Genomic DNA, 13,381 nt, shown 5'->3' on the forward strand with positions numbered 1-13,381 from the left:
CACAGCCAGGCTGGGGACTGCCACCAATTCTGCGAAAAGGCTTCTTTTTTCTCCCTCCCCCCCGCCCCAATACATTTTTTTCAATAGGAAATGTAATTTTTCTGAGTTTCTTTTCCTTTTCCTTCTACGCTTTGGCTTTTTTCTTTTAATTCCCTAGTGAGTATTTACCTCTGCAAAGAGTCAAATTGAAAAACTGAGGCTGGGTTCAGCTCAGAAGTTAAATCCACTTGGGGGTGGATTTCTTTTTTTTCTGGTAGGGAAATGATGGGAGGAAGTGTGAGCCGAACAGTGCGGAGGCTGAAGACAGATTCAAGGGTCTTTTCCAAAACCTGTAACAAAAAAAAAAACCCAAATCACTTTTTTTTTTTTAATTTAATTTGAAATACTTCAAAACAATTTTTATTTGAAGTCAAATCTAAATTGCTATCATTACTGATCTGCCAGCTGAGCGCAGCCATAGCCCTTCCCATCCCTGTGGCTGTTTCTTTGTCTCTGCAGTGTAAACAATGGCCCTTATTCCTCTAACAGAGGCCAAATGTCTGGAGAGTGCCCAGACCGCGGCCACTTTAGGGAGCAAAGTTTTTCATTTACTTGTCATAAAAGCAGGTTTTGATCTACTCTGTTGTTTTCATGAACACCTCTTTTAAAAACATACTGTAAAATCCCTTTTTGTAAGCATCTGAGCTTTTTTTGATATAATTTTGATTTCAGCTCAGGTGTTGTGCTTTACTGAACACACTGTCTCATGAAGAGTGGGTTCCTGATGGGTCACCCTCAGACGCTGCACTCAGGGAAAGTCCTTTCCTCATGAGTGGCAGATGCCTGAACCACAGCGCAAAACTGCTAAACAGCAGAGCTGATCAGAAACTTCAGCCATAGATGTTACTTGGCTTCAGCTTTCCCTTTGCCAGCCCAAGGTACCTCTGTTCTTTTCTTCTGCAGCAGCAGCCCCAGGCTCCTTTTCACCCCTGCTCTGTAAGGAGGCAAAGACCAGGCTCCTGTCTGCCTTTCAGAGGCGCTGGCTGTGGAGGGAGGGGGACTGCTCCCTGAAACTACCAGGAACTCACAGCAGTTATTTCCACCATGATCCCTCACCCAGGTTTTGGGACCTGCCACCCTTTTTGCTTGCTCCCAAGGGGTGAGAGTGAAAACAGAGGCTTTCATTGATGTGCGGTGCCTTTGTAGCTGCTGTGGCTTGGACAGTTACCCAGGGAGCTTGGAGGTGGATGCTTCTACTTGGTGGTTGTCTCCCTGGACCTTGTTCCCTGGGCACTGATCCATGGCTGGTTTATTCTCACTGCCAGCAAAGGTGCCCGTGGTCCATCCTGGGTTGTCACTCTGTTTTACAACATTGGGTCAGTGATCTCACTGACCCTCCTCAGTAGGTCAGCCCTGTTGAGCCCAGGGTGGTGTATCCTTGCAGCTGCTGTAGGGCAGAGCCCTGCTCCCCTCACTGTGTTCCTGCAGGCCATGCAGTTGGGAATACAGCTTTGTTGTAGATAAAGAAGGGCTGATCTTAGGATTTTCAAACAGTGTTTGAGATTTATGAGATTCAGGGTAAAATACATCTCTGCTCAAGTTCATGGCAAAAGGAATGTCCCCGGATTCAGCTGCTGGGTCAGCCAGGGGCTTCTTGTGCAAAGCTGCTGGAGATTTTATGTCTCAGCTCCTTGGCTTCTACCTACGGGGCAGCCTTGTGGGAGAGCTCACTGGTAGCAAGGCACTTGGGATTACAGTGGTGCTGTGGCCTCAGAGGAGTCCCAGATATCCAACAGCACTGAAAGAAACACAGTGAACTCCTCCAGGTGCCAGGGGTGGGACAAACCTCCTGTTTTGGCCATGCTGGCTGAAAAAGGCTCGTCAAAGCACTAACTGGAAACTGAACAAACACGGAGGCTTGGCTTGGTTTTGTAATCAGAGCTGTTCTCTTGCAGGTGGGGCACCAAGCTTGGCATGTCAGTAGAAATGTGTGACTTTGTTATGCATCCAGCTCTGGAGCTGGTGATCATCAATGTGGCCAGAACTTCAGTGACCCCTGTTCTTACTACTGCAGTTAAGTGTTCAATGAAAGTCTCTGAGGCAGTTTTCATCAAAAGTATATGTTTATTTATAAAAAAGAATGGGGAAAAAATATATATACCAAAGTGCTTTTTCTATAAAAGACAATTCCTTGGAGGCTGAATGTCCTAGCCCCAGGTATGCCTGGCATTGCAGTCCATAGCTATAGGTGGCTGATCCAGATCTGATGCTGAATATCATGGGAATTTGGAATTAGAAGGTTAGCAAGGGATTTTTCCACTGAAAACTAAGACACATTAACCACACATCTCATACAGGTTCCTATTAGAGATGTACAGCCAGATCCCTTCAGTGGGTTTAAAATTCAATCCAGAGAAGAAGAAAAAAGAAATGGACTCTAGGCCTTTAATTGCTTCACTGTTTGAGTCCATCTCCATACAAAAGGCACATGGCCAGACCCCTGTCCAGTGTAAAGCACCAGTGTCATGCATACACTCCAATATGTGGGTTAGACTCAAGAAACCCTCTTGACTCCCATTCGTATCTCTATGGTTTAAGGAGTACAATACCAGAGGTTCATGGCAACACCAGAATTTTCAGATAAACTAAGTCAGCAATTTAAGTGAATTTGAGGCTCCTCATTCTGTCCATGCTCACTTCTGGTTTCGGAGTCTGTGGGCAGCTGGCAGGGTGTGGTTCCTTTGGGAAGGGAGACAATGACCCAGGCAGCAGGACAACTCCTCAATGCTGAACCTGGCTTTGAAATGAATGGCAAAACTAACAGATATTTTCCTTTGAGACAATTTTGTGTCAGGGTATCCTGTCAGGTTTACTTCTGTCAGATGCCTTATGTCAAAGTGTAGCTGGTGAGCATTTTAACTTCACTCTCCTCTTTGTTATCATCTGTTTGAACACTGTAGCTCAGCTATGCCAAAACAAATCATTTGAATTCTCCTTTGGATGGATCTTTTATTCCTTCTGGCAGACTGAAGGAGACTCCTTCAAATCTGAAACATGGTTAGAGCTACAAAAACAATCTGTACCACAAAAAAAGTGCCCTCTTGGATCTCTTCCTGTAAGCACAATTTGGCCTGATTTCTGTTTGTTTTATATTTTTTCTATTTTAGATTTTATATGCAACTGATTAGCACCTTTATTTGCTTTGAATATTGTGTTTGATTCTGAAACACCACCACCACACCTGAAAATATTTTTTTCACAGATATATATCTCAGTATATTGAGAAGAGCAGTTACTGGGATAAGGCCAAATTCTCCAGCAGCAGCACTGCCCATGGCTTATCTCCCACCATGATGATGTCTGGTCATGGAAAAGGAGGTATGAAACAGCCACTGCTATGTCCTAAACCATGCCATGGGCTCAAGACAATTTCACCATGGAATATCACTGAAAAACCCTTTTCCTTCAAGCCTCTGCAGTGAAGGCACCTGTGAATGCTGTTAAAGATTATGATATTCCAGAAAGGTTGCCAGGGGCTCCAGCACTTAATGGCACTTCTGACAGGGAATATGTGAGTAAGAAGAAATACACATGCCAATTGCTGGCAGAAAGAAAATGCACAACGCTTGCATTCAGAAGAAAGCATTCATGGTTAATCCTCTGTAAAAGAGTAATAGCAGCAAAAAAGTTTTCTGGACTTGAAGTAGATGCTGAATAATAAGACTTTCTCATTTTGAGCATTAACAGCTGCTACAAAAACTAGTAATTCTCACTACTCAGTGGCTGCCTTATAACTGTATGTGCAAGTTGTGCACATGAATAGCTGGTCTGAGGGCTTAGAAATATTCATTACAAATGAGACAGCAGGCTATGCATATGACCTTGTTTTCTTAAAAAAGTATTTTCTGCAAAATATAGAGCAAACTCTCTTGCTCTTAAAGTAATTTTCAAGTTTCTGATTTTTTAATTTTTTAAAATATGATTTGTCAGGTGGGTTTCTGCCAAGCAGAGTTCCCCAGCTGGGATCTATCAGGAAAGCTAAATGCTTTGAGGTATGGTTCCACAGCAACCTAAATTAGCTAAGATCAGCACCACTGTGCCAGTCCTAAAAGCAAAACAGTCAGAGAGGTAATTGCTTCATTTTGGGAAGAGCACTGGTACTACTGGAGGAGGAGATGAGACTGCAATGGCACTGATATCAAATGGCTTAATAAAAGGTGATGGAGCCACAGTCTTTGCAGAGACGGGGCCTGCATGAAGTCCTGCTTCCTTGGGAGCCAAGTGGAAGATGGAAGCAGATTCACTCACACCCTGAAAACCTTCTCCTCATCTTTAACCCCCTTCCTTTCCTTTCCTGGCTCTGTATGTAACCTAGGGGATTCAAAATCTCCATGAAATGAGTCATGATCCTCTGGCTTACACTAAGGATGTGGTACTCAGCTCATCTGAGGCACATGGATCCCAGCTGGGTCAAAGCTGGCCATCTAAATCCTGCCCATCCAGGTCTCCAATGACTGATGCTCACAGCAGGTGTTCCAGCAGAAGAAGGAAACATTTCCAGCCCCAGGAGCTCGGATTTGAGCCCACACCTGAATCCAGGGTTGTGTTCCTCCTTACTGAATTACAGCTTTGACTCCAGGAAGGAGTAGGATGTGAGTTGTGGTTTAAAAGGCCATCTGGCCCTGGCTCAAAGTTGTTCCTACCATGACTGCCAGCAGCCCGGTATTTGCATGTGCACACAAACTTGGTGTGTGTGGCCAGAGCCACCCTCTGCATCTGAAATCATTTCCATGGCCCACTGGCTATTCCCACAAATGGGAAGGGCAAAAAAGGATAGAATTAATGGAAAGAGGTTCGTAAAAACCTATCAGGAAAACACTGGAAATATGTCAAAGGTAACGGAGCTGCTGTTGTGCTTCATGGGACCCATGTCATGCCAGACACTTGTTGCTCTGTGCATTGTTACAGCAAAGGTGCAGCTGCTCTGTTGCAGTCTGCATCAGCCATACCAGGGGACACTCAGCTTCTTCCACTGGAACTGAAAGCAGGAGTCAACCTTGGGGTTTGGGAGATTTGTCTCTTAAACCATTTTCACCCTAAAAATCAGTGCAGGTAAATCCAGGCACGGTGGCAGCTGATGCTCGATTGTCACACGGTGACAGCAGCTCCAGGGAAAGGCTCTCTGTAGATCCTGCCACCTGTGGGACACAGCAGTGTGAGTTGTCCCCTCCAGGGGCCCAGCAGGCTGAGGGTGGGTGGTTGGGAAGTGAGTGAAGGCACCAGCAGCCAGCTGGGTCAGGTGATTGCTCAGCTCTGTGGGCTCAGGATGGCATTTGATGCTGCAATGCACCTGAGGGCAGCAGTTCCAATCCATGCTCCACAGGTAACTTGCTGATGAGGAGAGTGTTTTCCTTCCAGCACTGTGTTTTGCTTTTCATAGCTGCAGGCTCCCTCAGGCTGGCAGGCAATAACTAATTAACATATTACTGTCTACCACAGATGAGAAAAAGTTGACAATCATTGTCTGAATTTGAGTTTGTCCATATTGATTGTTCACTGCCTGCCACTTGTTCGACAGCAGCAATCTTCTACCCTGTGGAAGATTATGGCTGTCCCTGGTAGAAGGAAAACCTTCGGGTGGTGAGAGGTGGGAAGGAGCTACAATAGAGCAGGGTGGAACAGATACTCTTGCCATAGAAGTTCTTCGTTCTTCAAACAAAGAAGAAAATAATGTAAAATTGACTTTTCCTTACTTTTCCTTTTGTCTTTACTTAATGTCATGGCTGAGGGCAAAAATGTTTTCAGTATAAAAACACATTGCAGCTCTCCAGGTGATGGCCCTGGACACAGCCTGAGAAGCACTGGCACTGTCTGCTTCCCAGAGAAATTCTATGAGAAACCTTGCTTGCTTTTCTCCTCTCCCTCATTCTTCCCTAGGGCTTTCTGTCTGGCTGCTTCCCTGTCACAGTCCTGAAGGAAGTTACCTTCCCTTCCCTCAGTCCTGAAGGAAGTCAGGGTGAAAGCCTCTCACCAGTTCACAGGAAGGTAGTGCTCTATTTCTGGAAACACGATGAAATAAGGAAAGTCAGAGGTCCAAGCTGGCTTCTGCCAACACAGAACCTCTCCCCTGAGCATTCCCACCTAGATGGAAACCTGTGGTGATATTCAGGACTTTACAATCCCAGACACTGGCAGCAGTTTCATACAGTAGCTAAAGCAGGAAAGCCCTTAGCAATGGCACTGTCCTTTGAGCTCTAGGAGCAGTCCTCATTGGAATAGAGGCCCAGGAGCTCCTCTGCCAAGCTGATGAGACCGTTTTCTTCCAGGGCTGCGATCAGCCGCGCTATTGTGGCCTTCTTGCCCTCGGACTGGATGAACCTGAGGAGCATCTGATAGGCTTGTTCATAGAGTCCCTCTCGGTCATACTCCAGGGCCAGGTTGTCGATGACAGGGTCACGCAGGGCCCGGCAGGATTTCTGCAGAGAGCGACCCACTTGCTTCCACTTCTTGGACACGGACTTGGCAAACTTCTGGTGGTCATCTGGTGTGATTGTTCTGTTGTCTGAAAGGGGCAAAGGCCAGGTAAGACATAGAATTTTCATGGCTGATGTGATGCAGCTTGGGCCAGTTCAAGGTTTGGTCAATATTCTGTGGAGCAGGGAGTCTGAGCTCCCCTGTTCCCTTACAGAAATCCTCCCACAACAACAAAGCATCTGGGCTTGCCCCTACCCTGCAAGCTTGGGAAGGCCTGTTTTCTTTTCTTCTCCCTCAGAACTGTCCTGTGGTTTGCCAGAGCTTTTTTTTTTTTCTGATGGACACCCTCTTCATTTGTTTTAGCCTTTCAAAGGCAACTTGGTAAGGCCTTTCTGACAAAGTCCCGTTTCCTATCTAGGCATCTTCAACATACTGAAATGCTGACAGGAGCTCTCTCCTCAGCTGTTCAGCACTGAAGACTGTACACAGCTTAAGCAAGCTCAGAAATTATCTAGCTAATCTCAAGCTGATATTGCTACGTGAGACTGTCTGAAAGCTCTCTGTAGAGACAGACCCCAAAGCCAGCTGGTGAACTGAGGGAGGCTGGACAAATCAGTCCTGTCTGAAAGTAGGGCTGAGGGTGCCCACAGTAACTTCCCCAGTCTGATCCAATCTACACTATTAACTCACCTCAACTAAGTGACATGGAAGAAGAGAAAAATACTCTATATTCTTCCTTCCAGTATTAATTTTAAAATGTGAGGAACCTGGAAGGAACACAGACTCTGAAACATCTGGTTCTGTGCCACTCCAGAAAAGAAAACAGGTTGAGGCCTGATCTGAAGAACCACGGCAGTATCTTTGCACTACTGCAATTCCTTCCTTATGGGATGCTGGGAAATCCTTGGTTTATCTGAGGTAGACCCCAATAGGTAGTCATGATAATTCTCCCTCATGGGCTGTGAGGCAGACCAAGGGCTCTGTTGATCAGTTCTAGCTACTCACCAAACTGTTGTCCCTGAAAGATGAAGGTGACTTGTGGGGGAAGGGAGCTGCCTTGAGGAGAATAAGGCAGAGATGAGCAGTCTTTTCCAGCCACATTGTTGTTGGTGCTCTGGTGAAGCATCAGGCTCTTGAGGCATTCCTCCAGCTCCGTGATCTCCTCATCCGGCAGGCGGTCAGGCTGTAACACAAACAGCATCAGTGACTCCTGCCAGGGCCACCACCTTGCAGAGCTGTAGATGCTGGTGTCAAGAGACGAGCAATGAGATATAGCATGAGCTGTCAACCAGCCAAATGAGATGGTCTGTTGGAGCTCTGGCTGTAAATGTGTGGATTTGAATCTGTAATGTGATATGAAATAGACAATCTCTCCCTCCTGGGTTTCTCAACTGTAGCAGCGAGTGCTTACAAGTTGCACAAAACTGCTACTAGCCCATGTTCATTTCCAGCAGCCCTCAGCAAGAATTAGGGTGCCCTGCAGGCAGCAAGGCTTCTCCCAATTCCATAGGAGGGTCAGACTCACAGAACAGGGTGACCTGAACAGCTCATGGCCACCCAAGCAGGCAGCTCCTGTTACCCACGTTCTCTCTCTCTCTGCCCCTCTGCTCCCTAAGGTTTGTTGTTCCTGGGTCCTCACCAAGCCAGTTTTTTTCACTAGCCAAGAGAAAATTAGTCTGACGTCCAAAAAGCAGGTAATGAGAAAAGGAGTAAAGAAGGCAAAGCACATGGGAAGAGTCAAACCTGGCAGTGCTGTGCCTCAGTCAGAGCTAAACTCTGGTTTAGCTCACTTACAGCAGGTACCCTGCACTGCTCTCAGCAGATGACGGCTGTGCCCCAGTGCCATCTTTCTGCCTGTTGCACTGTTAGGCAGGGGTCAGACTGAGTCACTTTTGGGGAACTGAGAATAAGCCCCTTTCTTTTGTCCAGTCAGCTAGTTCAGCACATGGAGGGAGCAGCAAGCCACAGTTCACAGAGTATGTGATATCACATGTTGTTTGGTTTGGGGATGAAAGGTTTGAGTCTCATTCTCTGCACTTACGGAATAGCAACCTGGCAAAACATGCTCTTGTGACTCATGTTCCTGAGTAGAGAGTGAGTGCCTGTTTCTCAGGACCATTTAGAGGAACTAGAGCTAAAGTTCCAGATGGAAAAAAAAAAAGAGGAGGGGAACACGTCAGTGAGGTTAATCATGTCAAGTGCCTTGTAGTGAGATGACAAGATCTCACTGTTCTTGCAAACAGGATTAGAGTGCCAGTGACAAAATGTGCAGTGAGCCAGATGTTAGAGGAAAGAGAGAGACTTTGCCTTCAGAAGGGCAGCCTACTCCTGCTGGCAGCAGATGCTGTGTGTCCCCACTCTGACACAAGTTGCTGGTGTGATGTGCAGAGTTTACACTCCCATTGCTCATTTCCAGCTGCCGTTACCTTTGCCACTCTGGGAGGAGGTGCTGTGTGAGGCAGGGGAGGGAGGTGCAGAGCAGTGATGGTTCCACCCAGGACTGTCCTCTCTGCCTGCCCCACAGCTGTATTGAGGCACACTTGTGCCCTCAGGTGCCATGCAGAACTCCTTGTCTTAGTGGGGATAACAGCCATGCTAGCGGTTATACACAGAAGTCAGTTAGCAGGACCTTTGTAGGCTGCTTTAGGTAACTCTATTGCCCTTCCAGAAAAGTGCACAGCTCTTTTCTCAGAAAGGGCAGAGCTATTTCTCTGCATTAGTTAAGAGCTGAAAGACAGAGAAGTTTGTTAATCCAACATGCTGCATCAGAACAAGATTTGCACCCACCTTTGCAAGCCCTGTGCCACCCCTCCTCATTGCTGCCCAGCCTCCCTCCCTCTCCCACTCACCTTTTCTCTGTAGATGCATTCCAGGCAATGATCCTCATCCTTCAGCATCCTGTCAAGGTGCTCACTGCCAGCCTTCAGCTCCACTTCGAGAGGCACCGTGGTCGTGGCCAAGGAGAGCTGGAGGTGACTCTGGAGGGACTTCTGGAGCACTCCTTCCCGGTAACTCCGCAGGAAGCGGCGGCAGTTCTCCTGCTTGCAGAACCTGAGCTGGACTATCAGGTGTGGGTGGCTGCAGTGCACTTTGAGCATGTCCACACCATTCACGCTGCCTGTGGAGTCTGGCAGGGAGAAGTGAGCACAGTCACAATCCAGGCATGAGCCAGCCCACCCAGACCCACGCCCATCCACAACAAGCCTACAATGGAGTAGCTTTTGAATTCTCTTTGTGATAAGTCCTCTGGGATGGAAAACCTGTATGTAAAACCAAGAGGGAAGGATTAAGTTTACGCTGCCCTGCCACCACTGATCTCCATGAAGTATGGCGTCCAGCTGAAGATGCATGGAACTACATCCCAGGTAATTATATCAACACTGCTTATTAGGGCAAGTTTTAGATTTGAAGTTCCATTTCCAGGGCAGAGATGGTTATGACAAACTGGTAGCACAGCGAAGTTTATTGTTGGGGTCCCTCCCCTGCCCTGGAGCCCTGGGAGATGGGCCCTGGGGGGGAGACAGGGGGTTTCCCTGCCCCTGGTCAGTCTCATTTCCCATTGGTTGTTTTGTGTTCCCCGGTGTGGCCAAGGACCCTGGGGTCCCGTGACTGTGGTTCCTGAGCATACCCCACAGTTTATAGATGATAGCTCAGTTCAGCTCAGTGCTCAGTCAGCCTTCAGTCCTTGTGACTGGAGTTTTATGCAGTGATGAAGGTCCTGGAAAGAGACCCAGTGTTTCCTCTCTAGCCCATGCCTAGAGGTAACTTTTGTCTCTCTGAGCCTTTAACACATCTCACAAACAGCAAATGACGGATCCACCCACAGGGATTAAGCTGCTTGAGGCTGGGCCTTGACTTGTTATTTTGCACAGAGAATTAATTCATGGTAAAACCTAAGCCAGGAGAAGCCAGGGATGTACCCTCTAACATTAGTGTAGGAGGAGCACGAGGGATGTGGAAACAGAAATTCCCAGGACTTCATTCTTCCTTCTCCCAGCAAAATTTAATTTTTATTATCTGTGCTCACTATCCTTGTCTCCACAGGATTTTATATGCTGATGATGACAGTTCAAAGTATGTGTTTTTCTCTTTTTTTGCAGCAGGGGCCCACGGGAGGCTGCTGTACTGCTTCCAGACCTGACTGAACCTCACGGGCTGTCATTGCACAGGGCTGTGTGGAGGCACCAGCTCACACTGGCACTACATCAGGTATTTCTAAACCACATGTCATGGCACGGAGGACAATCCCATTGTCCCAAGGCAAGGCAGACTTGTGTGCTCCACATTAAGCAGGACAAGTGATCTGGCATTTAAAAGTACAGCATCTAACAGTGGCTTTACATATTTACTAAGTCCTGTTTGCATCTGGTCTAGTTTGGACCAGATGTGTAACTGACACATGGGTTTAGGCACCTAGAAAAGACATTTTAATTCACTGTGGATGACCAGGAATGTCTTTTCATCACTTCCTTCATGCTTTGCTTTTTATGAGTGCTTATTAAACAAAATTTCCATAATAGGGCAAGAGGGCTGGGGAGGGAAAGCTGCAGAGACATGGAAACCTTTATGAATAGTGTACACGACAGTTGTAAAGCACCCTCAAAAGACAGGACTTTGCAGGAATTTCTGCATGAAACCTCAGACAGCTTCATATTTCATGTCCTTTTCAGGTCTGAATAAGCATGGTAGGATCTCAGTTTTGTGAGCTTTCCTTTAAATGTGTGAGCAGATTCACATTCCAGTGCCACAAAGCAGCCATAAAGCAAGCCTAATGGGAAAATTGTGTTAGGCTGCCTGCTTCCTGTTTCCCATATTTGGATGGAGCTGCAAGACGAGCAGGCCTGTATTGGATAAACTGACTTGGCATGATTTCCAGAAGAAACTGCAGAACAGTTAGACAAGCCCAATTAAACAATACAGTCTCAGCCATGTGACAGGTAAAAAACACCACGAGTCTTTCTAGGTAAGTGTGATAAACTCTTCAAATCACTATTATCCCGCAGTGTGCTTGGTGCAAGGGTGGATGGAGAAACACAGTTTTATGGCTATTTGCATCTCAAGTCCTTTTTTGATGTAAATAGGGTTACATACACCTCAAGCTAATGTGAGTCTGTTTATGTCAGAAATTAATTCATACTGGCTATCACTTGATTTTAAAACCACCTTCTCAAAGCAGAAATCATGTTTCTATGGTGGTATAAAGACAGCAATTAAATCTTCTTTCATAGCAATTGCAATCTTTTCCCCTCTTATATAAATGGATTTAAACAAACATTAATAAAGTTGGATAATTCATAGGATAGTTCAAGTTGGACGAAAGCCCAGGCAGTGTCTAGCCCAACCTCCCATGCAAAGCAGGGTCAGCTCAGAGGTCAGAACCAGTTGCTTAGGGCTTTATCCAGTCCCATTTTGAAAGCCCTTGAGGACGGAGAATACACAGTCCCTTTGGGTAACTGCCTGACTGTCTTCATGGGGAAAATATTTGTCCTTATATCTGGTGTCTACCCCTCATTTCAATTTGTGCCTGTTGCCTCTCATTCCCCAAGCACCACTATGAACAGTGGTGGCTCCATCTCTCCCTCCCCACAGGTATCAGAAGGCTGTTGGTAGGTCCCCTGAAACCTTCTCCTCTCCAGGCTCAACAGGTCCAACTCCCTCAGCCTCTCCTTGGTGAACTTCTGCTGAGCTTGCTCCACTTTATTGCCTTTCCTAAACAGAGTGAGCATGAACTTTCCTTACCCAGGAATGTGAGATTAAAGGAAGGCATGGCACTGCACACCAAGATACCAGAGAGGATGGGTACCTGCTAATGCCAGCTTCAGGGCCTTGAACACACAAGGCTTCTTCTGGGAGCTCTCGTAGAGGGACGGCAGAGCGATGGACTTGCACGTCGATTGGAGAAAGAGATAAGCACTGCCAATCCAAGGAGTGGGGCTGCCTGCCATCTTCAGCACCCTACAAAATCACACAGGCAAGCTCAGAGACCATAGGGGAAATGGCCTGATGCCAGGGGAGTGCTACAGCACTGATAGGGATTTACCCTTATTTCTTAGAGGAGTGCTGATGTCGCTAAAGCAAGTGTAACCTTTGAGGGGTTTACTGTTACTCTGTAAAGCACAGCACAGCAGGACACGGTATCCCAAAGACAGCAGCTCACAAAGCTTTGCTTTCATTTTCCACTGGAGTCCACTCATTTTATAGTCCAAAGATACTCTGAAGCAGAGTTTCAGTCCTTGTGCCTCTGACTGACCAACCAAGCTGGCAAAATGTGAAACGATTGAGGTGCTCCACGGAGCACCCAGCAGTGCTGGCTCTGGCACGTTCCCATGGACTGAAGCCCTATTGCAGCCAGAGATGTTCTCCTCAAGTTCCTGGTCCCCTGGTTGTTCTCAGGGCCCAGAGCTCTTGTAACAGGACACTCTACACAGGACAAGGGTAATGGTTTTAAACTAAAAGAGAGTAGATTTAGATTACATATAAGGAAGACATTTTTTACAGTGAGGGTGGTGAGGCACTGGCACAGAGAGGTGGTGGATGCCTCGTCCCTGAAAATATTCAAGGCCAAGTTGGACAGGGCTCTGAGCGACCTGATCTAGTTGAAGATGTCCCTGGTCACCACAGAAGAGTTGGACTAGATGGCCTTGGAAAGGTCCCTTCCAACCCAAACCATTCTGTGATTCTATGGCTCAGGAGTATCCCTCTGCTTTGTTTATGCCCTTTGTTCTTGTGCCTCTGCAGCGTTAACCCAGCGGGTGAATCTTCCCGTCCAGTGAGCGCTGCCCCATCCCAGTCCCCGCTCCGCGGTCAAACCGCTGTGGGGTGCTTTAAAAAATCAGCCCCGGACGGTAAGTCACGTTTGTGATCATGGTTATTGCCTTTTTTGCCGACTTCTGGCAGGCGTCAGGCCGCTGCTGCTCAATTCCCGTCA

The 13,381-nt window shown here is 47.0% G+C and overlaps 2 protein-coding genes across 3 annotated transcripts in view; one reads left to right on the forward strand and one right to left on the reverse strand.

The window, feature by feature from the left end:
- Positions 1-2,083: 2,083 nt before the first annotated feature.
- TRADD (TNFRSF1A associated via death domain) lies at positions 2,084-12,917 on the reverse strand. The gene is made up of 4 exons (XM_008638767.2): positions 12,257-12,917; positions 9,303-9,580; positions 7,459-7,636; positions 2,084-6,541 (listed from the first exon to the last, which is right to left on the reverse strand). Exons 1-4 carry the CDS (start codon positions 12,396-12,398, stop codon positions 6,234-6,236), a joined length of 906 nt encoding a protein of 301 aa, XP_008636989.1. The 5' UTR covers positions 12,399-12,917; the 3' UTR covers positions 2,084-6,233.
- The window catches only part of HSF4 (heat shock transcription factor 4), a 32,679-nt gene continuing 28,884 nt past the window's right edge, over positions 9,587-13,381 (forward strand). For both annotated transcript variants that reach the window (XM_017740871.1, XM_017740872.1), the window contains exons 1-2: positions 9,587-9,818; positions 10,554-10,662. In XM_017740871.1, coding sequence (XP_017596360.1) covers positions 9,802-9,818; positions 10,554-10,662 — 126 coding nt within the window. In that variant the 5' untranslated portion in view covers positions 9,587-9,801. The remainder of the gene's footprint in view (positions 9,819-10,553; positions 10,663-13,381) is intronic.

This window comes from Corvus brachyrhynchos, unplaced genomic scaffold (genome assembly GCF_000691975.1).
Source record: "Corvus brachyrhynchos isolate BGI_N302 unplaced genomic scaffold, ASM69197v1 scaffold26, whole genome shotgun sequence".
NCBI lineage: Eukaryota > Metazoa > Chordata > Aves > Passeriformes > Corvidae > Corvus > Corvus brachyrhynchos.